Source organism: Microplitis mediator, chromosome 8 (genome assembly GCF_029852145.1).
Source record: "Microplitis mediator isolate UGA2020A chromosome 8, iyMicMedi2.1, whole genome shotgun sequence".
Classification (NCBI taxonomy): Eukaryota; Metazoa; Arthropoda; class Insecta; order Hymenoptera; family Braconidae; genus Microplitis; species Microplitis mediator.
This window is the reverse complement of record NC_079976.1, coordinates 24,458,925-24,471,697: the sequence shown is the minus strand read 5'-3', so window position 1 is coordinate 24,471,697 and position 12,773 is coordinate 24,458,925. Positions and strand designations below refer to the sequence as shown.

The 12,773-nt window shown below is 26.7% G+C and overlaps 2 protein-coding genes across 9 annotated transcripts in view; one reads left to right on the top strand and one right to left on the bottom strand.

Moving 5' to 3' along the window:
• LOC130672828 (dual specificity protein phosphatase 10) overlaps positions 1–4,970 on the top strand; it is a 36,087-nt gene extending 31,117 nt beyond the window's left edge. For both annotated transcript variants that reach the window (XM_057477585.1, XM_057477586.1), the window contains 2 exons: positions 1,065–1,448; positions 3,111–4,970. In XM_057477585.1, the coding sequence (XP_057333568.1) occupies positions 1,065–1,448; positions 3,111–3,478 (752 nt within the window). In that variant the 3' untranslated portion in view covers positions 3,479–4,970. The remainder of the gene's footprint in view (positions 1–1,064; positions 1,449–3,110) is intronic.
• Positions 4,971–6,508: 1,538 nt separating this feature from the next.
• On the bottom strand, positions 6,509–12,497 carry LOC130674020 (PRKC apoptosis WT1 regulator protein-like). Of its 7 annotated transcripts, none has more exons than XM_057479278.1 (9): positions 12,026–12,496; positions 11,778–11,841; positions 10,020–10,198; positions 9,462–9,585; positions 9,169–9,310; positions 8,979–9,086; positions 8,058–8,098; positions 7,176–7,338; positions 6,509–6,911 (listed from the first exon to the last, which is right to left on the bottom strand). In XM_057479278.1, exons 2-9 carry the CDS (start codon positions 11,792–11,794, stop codon positions 6,726–6,728), a joined length of 960 nt encoding a protein of 319 aa, XP_057335261.1. In that variant the 5' UTR covers positions 11,795–11,841; positions 12,026–12,496; the 3' UTR covers positions 6,509–6,725. The 7 variants fall into 7 exon arrangements, with proteins under 7 accessions (XP_057335261.1, XP_057335262.1, XP_057335264.1 ...); XM_057479279.1 differs by having other exon boundaries at positions 9,184–9,310; XM_057479281.1 differs by having other exon boundaries at positions 9,169–9,280.
• Positions 12,498–12,773: the final 276 nt, after the last annotated feature.

Below are 12,773 nucleotides of genomic sequence, written 5' to 3'. Positions count from 1 at the left end.
AAAAGTTTTAATAAAGCAAAAAATTTTGTTTTTATTATCGTGATTATTAATTTTTTTTTTTTAAATCAAATGAGATAACAGTAAAAAAAAATTTTGAGTGTAATTTATTTATAAAAAAAAACACAAAAATGAGAAAAAAAGGATCACCTTGTTTAGTTTTAAGTCTTGGATCTGTCGAACCCTGGGGTATGTTAATCATTTTTTTTTATTAATTAATTATTTTCAAATTTTTTGTTTAATTTTTAAAAAAATTATTTTATTTAAAAAAAAATAAATACACAAATAAAAAATTTTTTGAGTGAGTGATTAATTCGTTGATTAATGTATAAATTAAATATAAATAATGACGTCAGTGTAATCCGAATTAAGTTGATTTGAATGAACGTAAAGGAAAAAAGGAAGGAAAAGTAAAAAAATAAAGAAAGGGAAGGTCGTTGGTGGTTTAAACGTTAAACGAGGGGTAAGAAGAGTAGAGGTTCGCGTGTGAGTCATCGCGAGAAAGCCCATCCAGTTTTACACTTACATATTTTATATATATATGTTGTGTTTAGATTCTGGACTTGGAAATTTTACTTTTGGAAGTCTTAAACTTCAAGGGAATTGAAAATACAAAAATTTTCTCAAAGACTTTTTTGTAGGAAATTTTATTCTCTAAAAATTTGGTCCTGTTAATTTTTGTCGTAATTTCAATATTTAAAAAGTTATAAGGATTTTGAGCTTAACAAATTTTCACTTCAATTGATGACTAATAAATAAGGTTGCTTTTAATTAGATGTAACTTGAAAAATAATGAGTTTATGAAAATTTTCACAAGAATAAAAGTTGTAGGGAATTAAATTTCCTATAAATTTTGTGAAAATGATTTTTTTGTAAAGTAAATATTCAAAAAGTTATAGAGAGTTGAAGTTTAAATTTATTATTTTGTCTAGACGTGTAGTTAAAAAAAAAGTCTGGTCTAAGAGAAGGTATGGGGGAGGGGGGGGGAGATACAATAGACGAAATCTTGTATCCAGATGCTGTGATGCTGTGAGTCATAGTTATTTATTTATTTTTCTTTGTTACAGGAGGTCACCGAGAATTCCAACGGAGACATCGTGACCTTTGTGAGGACACACTTTTACCGGGTAACTCATTATCTCTGTCACCATCTGGATGCCCAAGTCCTGGACCAGGATGTCCGGTGATGATGGGACCGTCGACACCGCAGCCAGCTGACATTGATAACCATCCAGCGTCACGTGTCCTGCCGTTTCTTTATTTGGGCAACGGCCGCGATGCCGCTGATTTACAATTACTCCAGGCGCTTGGTGCTTCTCGCGTACTAAATGTTACGTCACAATTACCTGGTTATCATGAGTCACGTGGTATTACGTATCTTCAAATACCCGCGAATGATTCAGGACATCAAAACTTGAAACAGTACTTCGAGCAAGCTTTCGATTTTATTGGTAAGTTTTTATTTTTTTTTTTTTAATCCAACTGCTGTAACTCTTTTAATTTTAGACAACTTTTTTTACAAGTAAATAATTTACAGAAAATTTTCATTAATTTTGGAGCCGGCCATTCTCTCCCCCCTCCCCTTCATTTAAATAACAGGAATTTTTTTTGAGTCAATCGTAATAAATCTTTCCGGTTGATTTGATAATAAATTAATGAAATTCTTAAGCCTGGACAAAATTTCTCTAGTTAAAATATTTAAAAATAAAAAAGTTCTTGAATAATAAATTAAAATCCGTAACAGTAACGAATTTTTTTAAGGATTCATCTGGAAATAGTATTTCCTATAATATGATCCGTTACAAAGTACATGTGTGTCACAGAGTAACATTCCACCAGTTGCATATACAAAGGGACCGTCCCCATCTTCATCCCTTAGTTTAAGCCAATGAAAAATCTGGGGTACTAGTTTCTATCCTTCATTTCAAATTTTCTCGACTTTTTTCTCCAAGAGTACGTTGTATAGGTATATATATGTATATATATGACATTAAACTCAATAAAAGAGTGTAGAGTTATAGTTATGAGTCATGGTGCTCATGAATGGAGGCCTTTCGTCTTTCGTCTTGTGTGCAGTCAATGGTCCACCGGATACGGCTGGTTATGCCCCGTTTCCGTTATACTGAACTGCGTTGTCAATTACGTACATATATAGATTGCATATATGCTTAATTGACCCGTTATATTTATTTACTTATATAATAATATAAATAACATTAAGTTATTATGTTTAAAAATATATATATATTTATTTCAATTTATAATGACAACAATAAATTTAATGAGGGTTGGCCTTGTCGTTAAATTTATCACTCCAGAGGACTATTGATAGACCCGAAAATTCTCTTCTTACGTCATCAATTATAAGGGAATATATATTAAGCTTGTCAAATCCAGACACATTAACGTTATGTATGACTCACTGTTCATATATATATTTACTTGCAGACTATTTTCTTTGTTACTCGAAACTCTTTTTGAGATAATGAGAATTTAATTAGTGATTATGTTGCTTGGGACAGTTAAATTGGCTATAAGTCGTTAAATATTAGGTTTAGGCAAATAGTTGTAAGGAGCTAATTTGTAGAGAATTGAATTTCCTATCAAAAAGTATTTAGAGTCAATTTTGATAACTTTGATATTTAACGAGTTATAAAGTTTTGAAATTTAAATTTGGGAAATGAAAATTTTGAATTAGGATTTTGGTTCGGAGATAGTTATATTGGCTATAAGTCGTTAAATATTAGGTTTAGGCAAAAAGTTGTCAGAAGCTAATTTGTAAAGAATCGAATTTCCTATCAAAAAGTATTTAGAGTCAATTTTGATAACTTTGATATTTAACGAGTTATAAAGTTTTAAAGTTTGAAGTCAGAAAATGGAAATGTTGGGTTTGAGTTATATTGGGAAAAAGTATAGAAATTTTGGTTTCCGATGCATAGTTGTAAAGAACTGATTTGTAGAGAATCAAATTTCCTATAAAAGATTCACTAGAATTTTTTCAATGTCTAAAATCTAAAGAGTTACAGCTAAAAGTTAAAATTATTAAATTAAATATTGTATTGAGTTTTGTAAGTGAGTAATAAATCTAATGGTTTATTTATTTATTTTTACAGAGGAAGCAAGAAATGCTGGTAGTAGTGTATTAGTGCATTGTCAAGCCGGTATATCACGTAGTGCAACAATAGCAATTGCATACATAATGCGACACAAGGGCCTCGCAATGATCGACGCATACAAACTCGTTAAAAATGCTCGTCCCATAATAAGTCCGAATTTGAATTTTATGGGACAATTGTTGGAGCTTGAACAAGGTTTGAAAGCAGCTAATGATTGTCTGCAACAACAAGCACCACAACAACAAGAACAAGAACAATCGCAGCAACAGCAACAACAACAACAGCAATCGCAAGAAGAGCCAAAAAATTGTCATTTTCACTGGAGTCATAATAACGAAAAAGTTTCGTCTGGCTGCAGTATATAAACTATTACTATTAAATACGCGTAATTATCAATGTTTACATATCTTAACGACGTGTCTTTAAAAAAAATATCCGGTAATTGCCGCGCCCGCGCTTCGATCATAACTCGCTTCAAAGGCTGACAATTAAAAGGAAAAATATCTAATTAATTAATTAAATAATTATAAATGCGAGTAGATTGAGGCCGGATAATTCATTATTTTTATTATTATTTTTTTTTTTTTGAAAATGAGATTGTACTTAGAAAAATATAAGACAGGGATTTTGGTTTGAAATAATTAATTTTGAATTTTTAAGACTGGACGGTGTTACTTCTCGTACATTGGGCATTCTCTTTTTAAATATTTACTTTAGGACAAAATTTATAGAGAGTAAATATCTAGTAAATAAAATAATTAATAAAAAAGGTCCTTGACCTTATCGCGTTATCTCAAATCCTCACAAAGTTACGAGCAATTTAAAATTTAATCATTTAATTTCGTGTTATCGTAACCTAAAAATGTTTTTATTTATTCGATAAAATAAAAATCTGGCCAAATTACCTCACTTGCTATCTAAATTCACTTCCCTTCTATCATTTGGCACGAAAATATTTTGTATATTTCAACGAATATGCCCACGAGAAGTACGAAAAATCGGCAAGTGGAAAAAAAATGGCGGCCATGCTCTTCCTTGGACATTTTTGTTTTACCCCTTCCTATTTTATTATTAAATTTGTTCCTGTAGCATTTAAGGATCATTAGGATCCAAAGTGATCTAGTCGTTCGGGACATTTTGCCGCATAAAAAAATAAAAAAAAAATAAAAGTATAAGTAATTTTTTTTTTTACGATAGATTTCAGTATTCATCGGTAGCTTACATTAATTAACGGTTTAATTAATCAGTAAATTAATTTAATAGACGTGTAAATATACCAAATATAAAATGCAAGGAATGAGTCAATCGTATGAACGAAAGATGTATATTTATATTAATGGATGTATTGATAAATTGATATATTAATTGATTAATGATGAAAGAAAAAATGGCCTACAGATAACCTCAACTTGACAATAAAACAAAATAATTACATATCAATAAATAAAAAAGCCTTTTAAATTACGTAATTATAAAATATTATGATAACAGGCCATATTTTTTTAATTATTAAAAGATGTATAATATTTAAATAAATGTATATAAGTTGATTAAAATTAATAGGAGTAATTAATAAACAATATTATATTGATTTGAGGTTAATTTGAGTAAGGGTGAATTTTGAGATAATAAATAATGCGAGTATTGTTTATTTATAAATTTAATAATTAATAAGCGAATCCCAACGAAACGTTAATTTTTGAAGTTAGAGGGAGTTATTTATAGAATTAAGTGTAGATATTATTAAGCAAGTAATTTAATAAAAGTAATTACGTGTGTAAATGTATATTTAATATTAAAAGAGGATATTTTATAAATATTAATTATTGATTAATAAAGAATTGATGGTAAATATTATTATTTTTGTTTCTTCTTATTTTTCCTGGGACAAATGGCAGACATCTTGGTGTCAGTTGTACCAATTCCTTATAACTGGAATTATAACCTAGTATTATTGTCAGCAAATTACTTGATGGAAGTCTTTCAGAAAGTTTTTTGCGGAAGATTTAAAGAAGATGGACTAGCAGATCCGAATTACGGCAAATTTGTGGTAACATTGCGGTACTCTGAAGAATTACCGTAAAATACGGCAACTTTACAGTAAAATTGCGGTAATACCGCGATATTTTACCGCAAATTTACAGTAACATTGCAGTATTTTTACGGTAAAAATACTGTAATTTGTTACTCAGAAAAATTACCGCACAATACAGCAAATTTCGGTAACATTGCGGTACTTAGAATAATTACCGTAAAATACGGCAACTTAACAGTAAAATTGTGGCAATACTGCGTGATTGTACTGAAAATTTACAGTAACATTCCAGTATTTTTACAGTAAAATACTGTAATTTGTTACTCAGAAAAATTACCGCACAATACAGCAAATTTCGGTAACATTGCGGTACTTAGAATAATTACCGAAAAATACAGAAACTTAACAGTAAAATTGTGGCAATATTGTGTGATTGTACTGAAAATTTACGGTAACATTCCAGTATTTTTACGGCAAAATACTGTAATTTTTTACTCAGAAAAATTACCGCACAATACAGCAAATTTCGGTAACATTGCGGTACTTAAAATAATTACCGTAAAATACAGCAATTTGACAGTAAAATTGTGGCAATACTGCGTGATTGTACTGAACATTTACGGTAACATTCCAGTATTTTTACGGCAAAATACTGTAATTTTTTACTCAGAAAAATTACCGCACAATACAGCAAATTTCGGTAACATTGCGGTACTTAAAATAATTACCGTAAAATACAGAAACTTAACAGTAAAATTGTGGCAATACTGCGTGATTGTACTGAAAATGTACGGTAACATTCCAGTATTTTTACGGTAAAATACTGTAATTTGTTACTCAGAAAAATTACCGCACAATACAGCAAATTGCGGTACTTAGAATAATTACCGAAAAATACGGCAACTTAACAGTAAAATTGTGGCAATACTGCGTGATTGTACTGAAAATTTACGGTAGCATGCCAGTATTTTTACAGTAAAATACTGTAATTTGTTACTCAGAAAAATTACCGCACAATACAGTAAACTTTCGGTAACATTGCAGTACTCAGAAGAATTACCGTAAAATTGCGACAATACTGCAGTAATTTACCATAAGAAGAATCTGCTTGAGTAGTCTACGGTCAAATAAACTCGCTGTGAACTAAAACATTGATGACCAGTATTGCTTAAGATTATTGTATGGGATCATTGACTTTGTCGTGCTAAAACTTTCATTGCCGTTTATTCTGCGTGCGAGGATATCGCAAGTATTTTATAAATCGATTGGGTAAGTAGTGATAAAAAAAAACTTTGATGGTTGACCTTGCAGGTCATTGACTTTGGTATAAATAATGATAATAATATCAACAAACTGGTAATATTCACTATAAGCATAATTATTATTGAAAAGATACAAGAATATTTATCACTTAAATTCTACAGTACATTAAAAAAAAAAGTCAAAGATAATTGAGAAAAATATTTTAAAAATTACAATCTATGTAACTAATTACAATTAAATATAATAATAACATCAATAATTAAATTTAGGCGAAAGAGTAATAAATTTAAGTAAAAAAATAATAATAATAATAATTAGTTGCTAGCCAGAGCAGCCATGGCACGAATAAGTGCAGCGTTTTCGTCGCGTAGTCTATCGCGCTCAATTACCATTTCGCGCTGCTGCTGCAGCAGTTGAGCTTCCAGCGCCATTATTTTCTGATCCTGGCTCTCGAGTAAAGTTAAAAGTCGTCTATTTTCTTCCTGTGCACGCTCTAGAAGCTATTGGTTGAAAAAAAAAAAATTCATTAATTCAAAATTTCGTTGGACAGAAAAAATAAACATTTTTAGTCAAATCCCAATATCTGGGAATTTATCAACTGATTGACTTAAAATTTTTTTTAATCAAAGAGGAGAAATTTCTCTAGACCTTCAGAACTTTTTTTTTGTAAATCAGTTGGTAATTAGAGGAATTATTTGAGGGAGAGATCAAAAATTAAAAAAAAATGTTTTTAATTAATTAATTAGTAATTAAGAGAAACTCACTCCCTGGGGATCATCATCAGTAGGTGTTGAGACATGATCGCGATTGATGTTTGAATTTAATGGATGGGGATGACTGCTATGGTTGCCATGATCTGATTGATTTACGCTGTCTGATTGGTTCAAGGAATCAAATTCTTCGTCATCGGCTTCCAGATCGGAATGACTGAAATAATTGTTAATTTATTTTCAAATTCAGAATATTAATTTTAAATTAATATAGAATTTTTTGCGCGGTAAATTTTTAATTAAAATTATTGTAAAAGCATCAGTTACTGACAGCTTTATTTGATTATCTCCAATACTAAGGTAAGAACATCTAATAATATTTAAGATAAAATAAAAAATATCTACGGAAAAAATTAAATTTTCTCAATCCTGACAAAACAGTTCGTAAACTTTTAATTTCTTAGATTTACTGGCTTTTCAAAATCTAATTTTATATATTTAATTTATCTATAATAGTATTTATTTATAAAAATAATATAATAAAAAATTAAAATTTTCAATTTTTAAATATGGAATTAGAGATTAGAAAGAAATTTTTTAATCTGGTGTTTGATTAAAAGATTTTAAATTGAATTTTTTATTCAAAAGTACGGGATTAAAATTAAAAAATTATTTTTGATTTGTTGTTTCTAGATTATGAAATACAAAAAAAAATTGAATTGAAATTTAATGCGCTATTTTCAGCCCTTGTTCGTTTAAGCAAATTTCAATTTATTAAAATTTGTTGTGTAATGCGAATTTAATTCATTAAATTTATTGTTAGATTAATCGCGCATGCGCGTTCGAAGTATATTAATAGTTCATTTTTAATTTAATTTCTCTAATAAATTAGTGACGTGATGCGATTTAAAAATAATTAATTATTTAATTAATTACCTCTTATTTCTTCGTTGCGTATAAACTTTAGCAGTCCGCTCCTACAACAAATTTTTTTTTTTTTCATTAAAGGAAATGTTAAATTTCAAATTAAAAATTAAATTATACGATTAATTAATTAGGTAAGACATCAATTGATCATTAGAACTTAAAAAAAAAATCACATAAAATAAAATAAATTTTTGAAATAATAATAAAATTAGAAATAAAAACAAAAAAAAAATGGACGTAAATAAGCAATTACGTGACAACCCACAAAAATCGATTGTTGAGATATTTCTACCAAATGAATTTTCAGTAACTAAAAAATTTTTTTTTAATAGTTTAGCGTCAGAAAAATTTTTTAAATAATAAAATTCAAAATTTTTTACCCAAATTAATTGTATGAAATAAAACTTTTTGCAAAATCGAGTTAAATTTAAATACTAGATTAAAATTAAGTAATTTGTTGATAATGTAATTTTTTACGTTACAATTTTTCTGCTGTAATGATTTTGGCAAAAAAGTGTCAAATTTTCTGAGATTAATTGTAAAATAGTATTTTAAAAATACACAGAAAAAAATAATTTCTTAGCACAAAAAATTTTTACTCCCCCCAAGAAAATTTTTCTAGTCCTAAGAAAATTTTTATTTTTATTTCATAGTGCAAAATTTTTCTTGTGAGAAGAAATACTTTTTTTCTGTGTATGATTAATAATTTTGCAAAGTTAAGTCAAGTCTCATAAAATTTTAAATTCATTTTTAATGAATCCGCTTAATTTAGATTTTCAAACTATAAGATTTTTTTCTTTAAAAATGAAATAGAAGCGATTTGTACTCGACTTGTTTTTAGATATTTTTGAACCGTAATTTTCTCAAAATGAAATCAATGTTGGTCAACACGTTAATGCTTACCTACGCGGAAATAATAATAAAACTTACTTCAATAAGTTCATGATCAAGAAATTCATTATGTTGAGTATTGTTTTTAGTTTCAACACATGTCCCAACAAGTTCTTCTTCATCTTCTCCAGTACTACCTCCAGTACTCTACGATTTTAAATAAATAAATAAAAACAAATAAAATAAAATAAAAATAAATAATAAATAAAAATAAAAATAAATGAATTACTTTTAAAATAGTTACCTCCGTCGACGGCAAATGAACGACGCCAGTACTTCGTCTTTTTTCCCTCAATTTTCGTCTGTCTCTTTGCTGCTTTCCCTTGTTGATATGAATCGGCCTGTGCAAACACGATACGACACTAGATACACTGATAAAATATTTTTTACTTTTTATTATTATTATTATCATTTAATTACAGAGGAGTTTAAAAATTTTCTAGTCACGAAATCACGAGATATCTTTATGGGGAAATTTTTTTTATTAATTTATTTAATTAAAAATTAATGAATTTTACTTACCGATTCGTTATTCGTTTGTCCTGTTTACGCATTATCGGTTTGTTATTTTGTTGTGTATCATGATCACCAGGTAATATTGTGGATCCAGAGTCGCAGATTCCTGGTTCATCATCTACTGGATTTTCTGTCATAAAAAAATAAATAAATTTATTATTTTGTTATATATCTTTATAAATATGTAAGATTGATAAAAAATGATAAGGACTTTTTTTATAGAGAATTTAATTCTCTATAATTTTGTTATCAGTGACATTTATGATAAAATTGATATTTACTGAGTTATAGATATTTATAGATTGACATTTTAAAAATTATCGTGTAAAGTTTAATAATTATTATTGATTAATTAATAATAACTCATTATTAATTAAAAATTCATGCAAAGTGATAAGGAACTTTTTTGTAGAGAATTTAATTCTCTACAAATTTGGTATCTATGAAATTTATGATAAAATGAATATTTACAAAGTTACAGATATTTATAGTAAAATAATTTTCTAAAACTAAAGAATTTGAGAGTTTAATAAATAGATTATTAATTAAATTGACTATAATTACTTTGAAAATTAAGTGTAATAATATCATTAGCTGCTGAACTTGAAACATTAGCGGTTGCCCGGGCTGGTGGAATAGCACGTGCTCTAGCTGTCCTGATTCGTGGACGTCGTGACGTTAATTCGTAATCGTTGTCAAAGTCTTCTTGGCTTACTGAGCTTGACGCCATCCCTGTTATGTCACTAAAAAATTTTTATTTATTTATTATTATCATTAATTTTAATAAAGTGAACTGTAAAATAAATAAATAACAAAACAAACAGCGAAATAAATAAATGATTTATGAAACTTGATCTTGTTCTGCACTAGGATTCATTTTATTGCTGACGTGGAATTTAAATTGTAGATCCAGTTTTTACTTGGAGATAAAAATTATAGACTTTTATTATAGAGGACTATTTTTTTTTTTTAATTTTACTCTATTTTATCATATCTAGAATAATTCTGTTGGAATTTTAATTTAGAGATAAGAAAACTTTACTTAGAATTATAAGTATTAAAAATATATACTTTGAATTTAAATTATAGTTCCAGTATTTTACAATTAATTTTATTCATACTTTTTTTTATGAAATTACAATCAATACAAAATTGTACTGATACATTTTTTTAAATTTTAATTTCAAAATAAACCACTTAAATTTTCTTTAAATTTGAACGTGTAGATTTGAAATTAAAATTTTAGTAAAATCACTAAATTAATATTCAAATTACAATAAAAATATTAATAAAATTAGAATTTAATTTTGACTATACATTTGACGTTTCGTCCCTTTATTGGGACTTTTTCAGCAACTAGGACAAGTCATTATAAATAATTCACAAAATTAGATAAATAAATAAACAATCAATTTTACAATTGATATCTTTTTTGTAGAGAATTAAATTCTATGAAACAAAAGACTCATACATTTTTTTTTGTATCTTTGATCTTTAAGTCAAAATTTAAATTCAAATAAAATTTATTCGAAAAAATTTTACTCCAATAAAACTTTTAAAAAATTCTGACACTTAAAATTAAAATTCTAATAAAAATTTTAAAATTAAAGAAAAATTTACTGACATCTTTTTTTTAGAAAATTAAATTCTCTAAAAAATTGTGTTTCCATTTCTTGGATCTCCAGAGTTCAATTTATAATGATCCGGAAGTCAGCAGACAATTTAAAATATTTGGATTTTTTTTTTCAACAAATAAATTACCAAAAAAAAAAAACTAAAAAAATGCACATGTAGAAAATTAAAAAAACTATAAGTGCAATTTTTTAAAATATTTTTTTTTTCATAATTTAATGTTTAAAAAAGAAACCAAAAATTATCAGACGTCGGCTAACTTCAGTATCATCAATTTATAATGAATTTAAATATGATACTGAAGTTAGCTGACGTCTAATAATTTTTGGATTTTATTTGAGACGTTAAATTATAAAAAAAAAAATTTGAAAAAATTGCACCTGTAGTTTTTTAAATTCTCTACAAGTGCATATTTTTATTTTTTATTTTTTTGTAATTGATTTGTTGAAAAAAAAAATCCAAAAATTACTAATTGTCTGCTAACTTCAGGATCATATTTAAATTCAAATAAATTTTTAAAAAATTCTGACATTTGAAATTAAAATTCCAATAAAATAAAAAAAAAGACATTACCTTTTTTATATAAAAAAAAATGGATGTTTTTTTTATCGTCTAATAATTACCCCATAATAAAATAAAAAAATAAATCCAATGCAGAAGAAGAATTTAAAAATAAAAATAAAATCTTACAAAAAATATCTGGACATCTGAATAAATGATTTAATAGTGATGATGATGATGGTGTGCTAAAACACTTGATCAAATAAAACTTAATTATTATTATTACCACCATAAATATTATCTTAAAAACTTAAAATATAACAATGATTTATTTATAAATTATTGATTTATTTGCTAACAGGTCACTCTAATTATTTTAACTCACTGGTAATTCAATTAATTTATAAATAGATCATTATTTTATGCTTAATCATTACCTTTTTTTGGTGATGCCTTTTAAGTTTTAAAAAACAGTCACGTTTTTTTTTTTTGTCAACAATTTATTTATTTATTTTTTTTTTTAACCGAGTGTTGAAAGTTTCAATGCTGGATAATTTAATAATTAAATTTTTGAAAATACTTTGATTAAAATAAAATGTTTTATTAATAATTAGTTATTAATAATTAATGTAATTGTTATGATTGTTATTGGAAAGACGTATGACGACAACATGACTAAACGTCAAAGGTACATTGCAATCTATGTACCTATTTATGTACTTGGTAATTTATATACATATATGTGTAAATATGTAAGTTTACGGTATTTGTTTATTTAAAAGTGATGTTGATACAAAAAACACTATCAAGGACTGAACTGACAGATAATTAACCCTTGATTTTATTTGGCCAATTACTCTTTTGGTGAGAATGAGTATCAGAGTATGAGTAACAAGTAACAAAAGAAAAGATTTATTGATTTGAGTCATTCGCGGCTGGTTTACAAACCAAGGAAAGCTCATTGAGAACGCGCTGCTGGGTTTTAAACTTTTCGCGGGAAAATTTTAATATTTGAATTTTTTAAATTACGTTTTTTATGAATTTATCGATTTTGTTTTTATTTTCATTGATTTTTAATATAAAAAAAAACAAAAATATTCTGATCTATCTACCAACGGATGTGTTTTGTGACCTGAAAATTTTGTAAGTTTATAATAAGCATTTAAATTTTGGCGCGTTAAGTTG

Coding starts and splice junctions, on each gene's coding strand:
- LOC130674020 (XM_057479278.1), bottom strand. Junction 9,311..9,461: donor GACAAACGAATAACGAATCG/GTAAGTAAAATT, acceptor ATATTTTATCAG/TGTATCTAGTGTCGTATCGT. Junction 8,099..8,978: donor TTGATCATGAACTTATTGAA/GTAAGTTTTATT, acceptor AATTTGTTGTAG/GAGCGGACTGCTAAAGTTTA.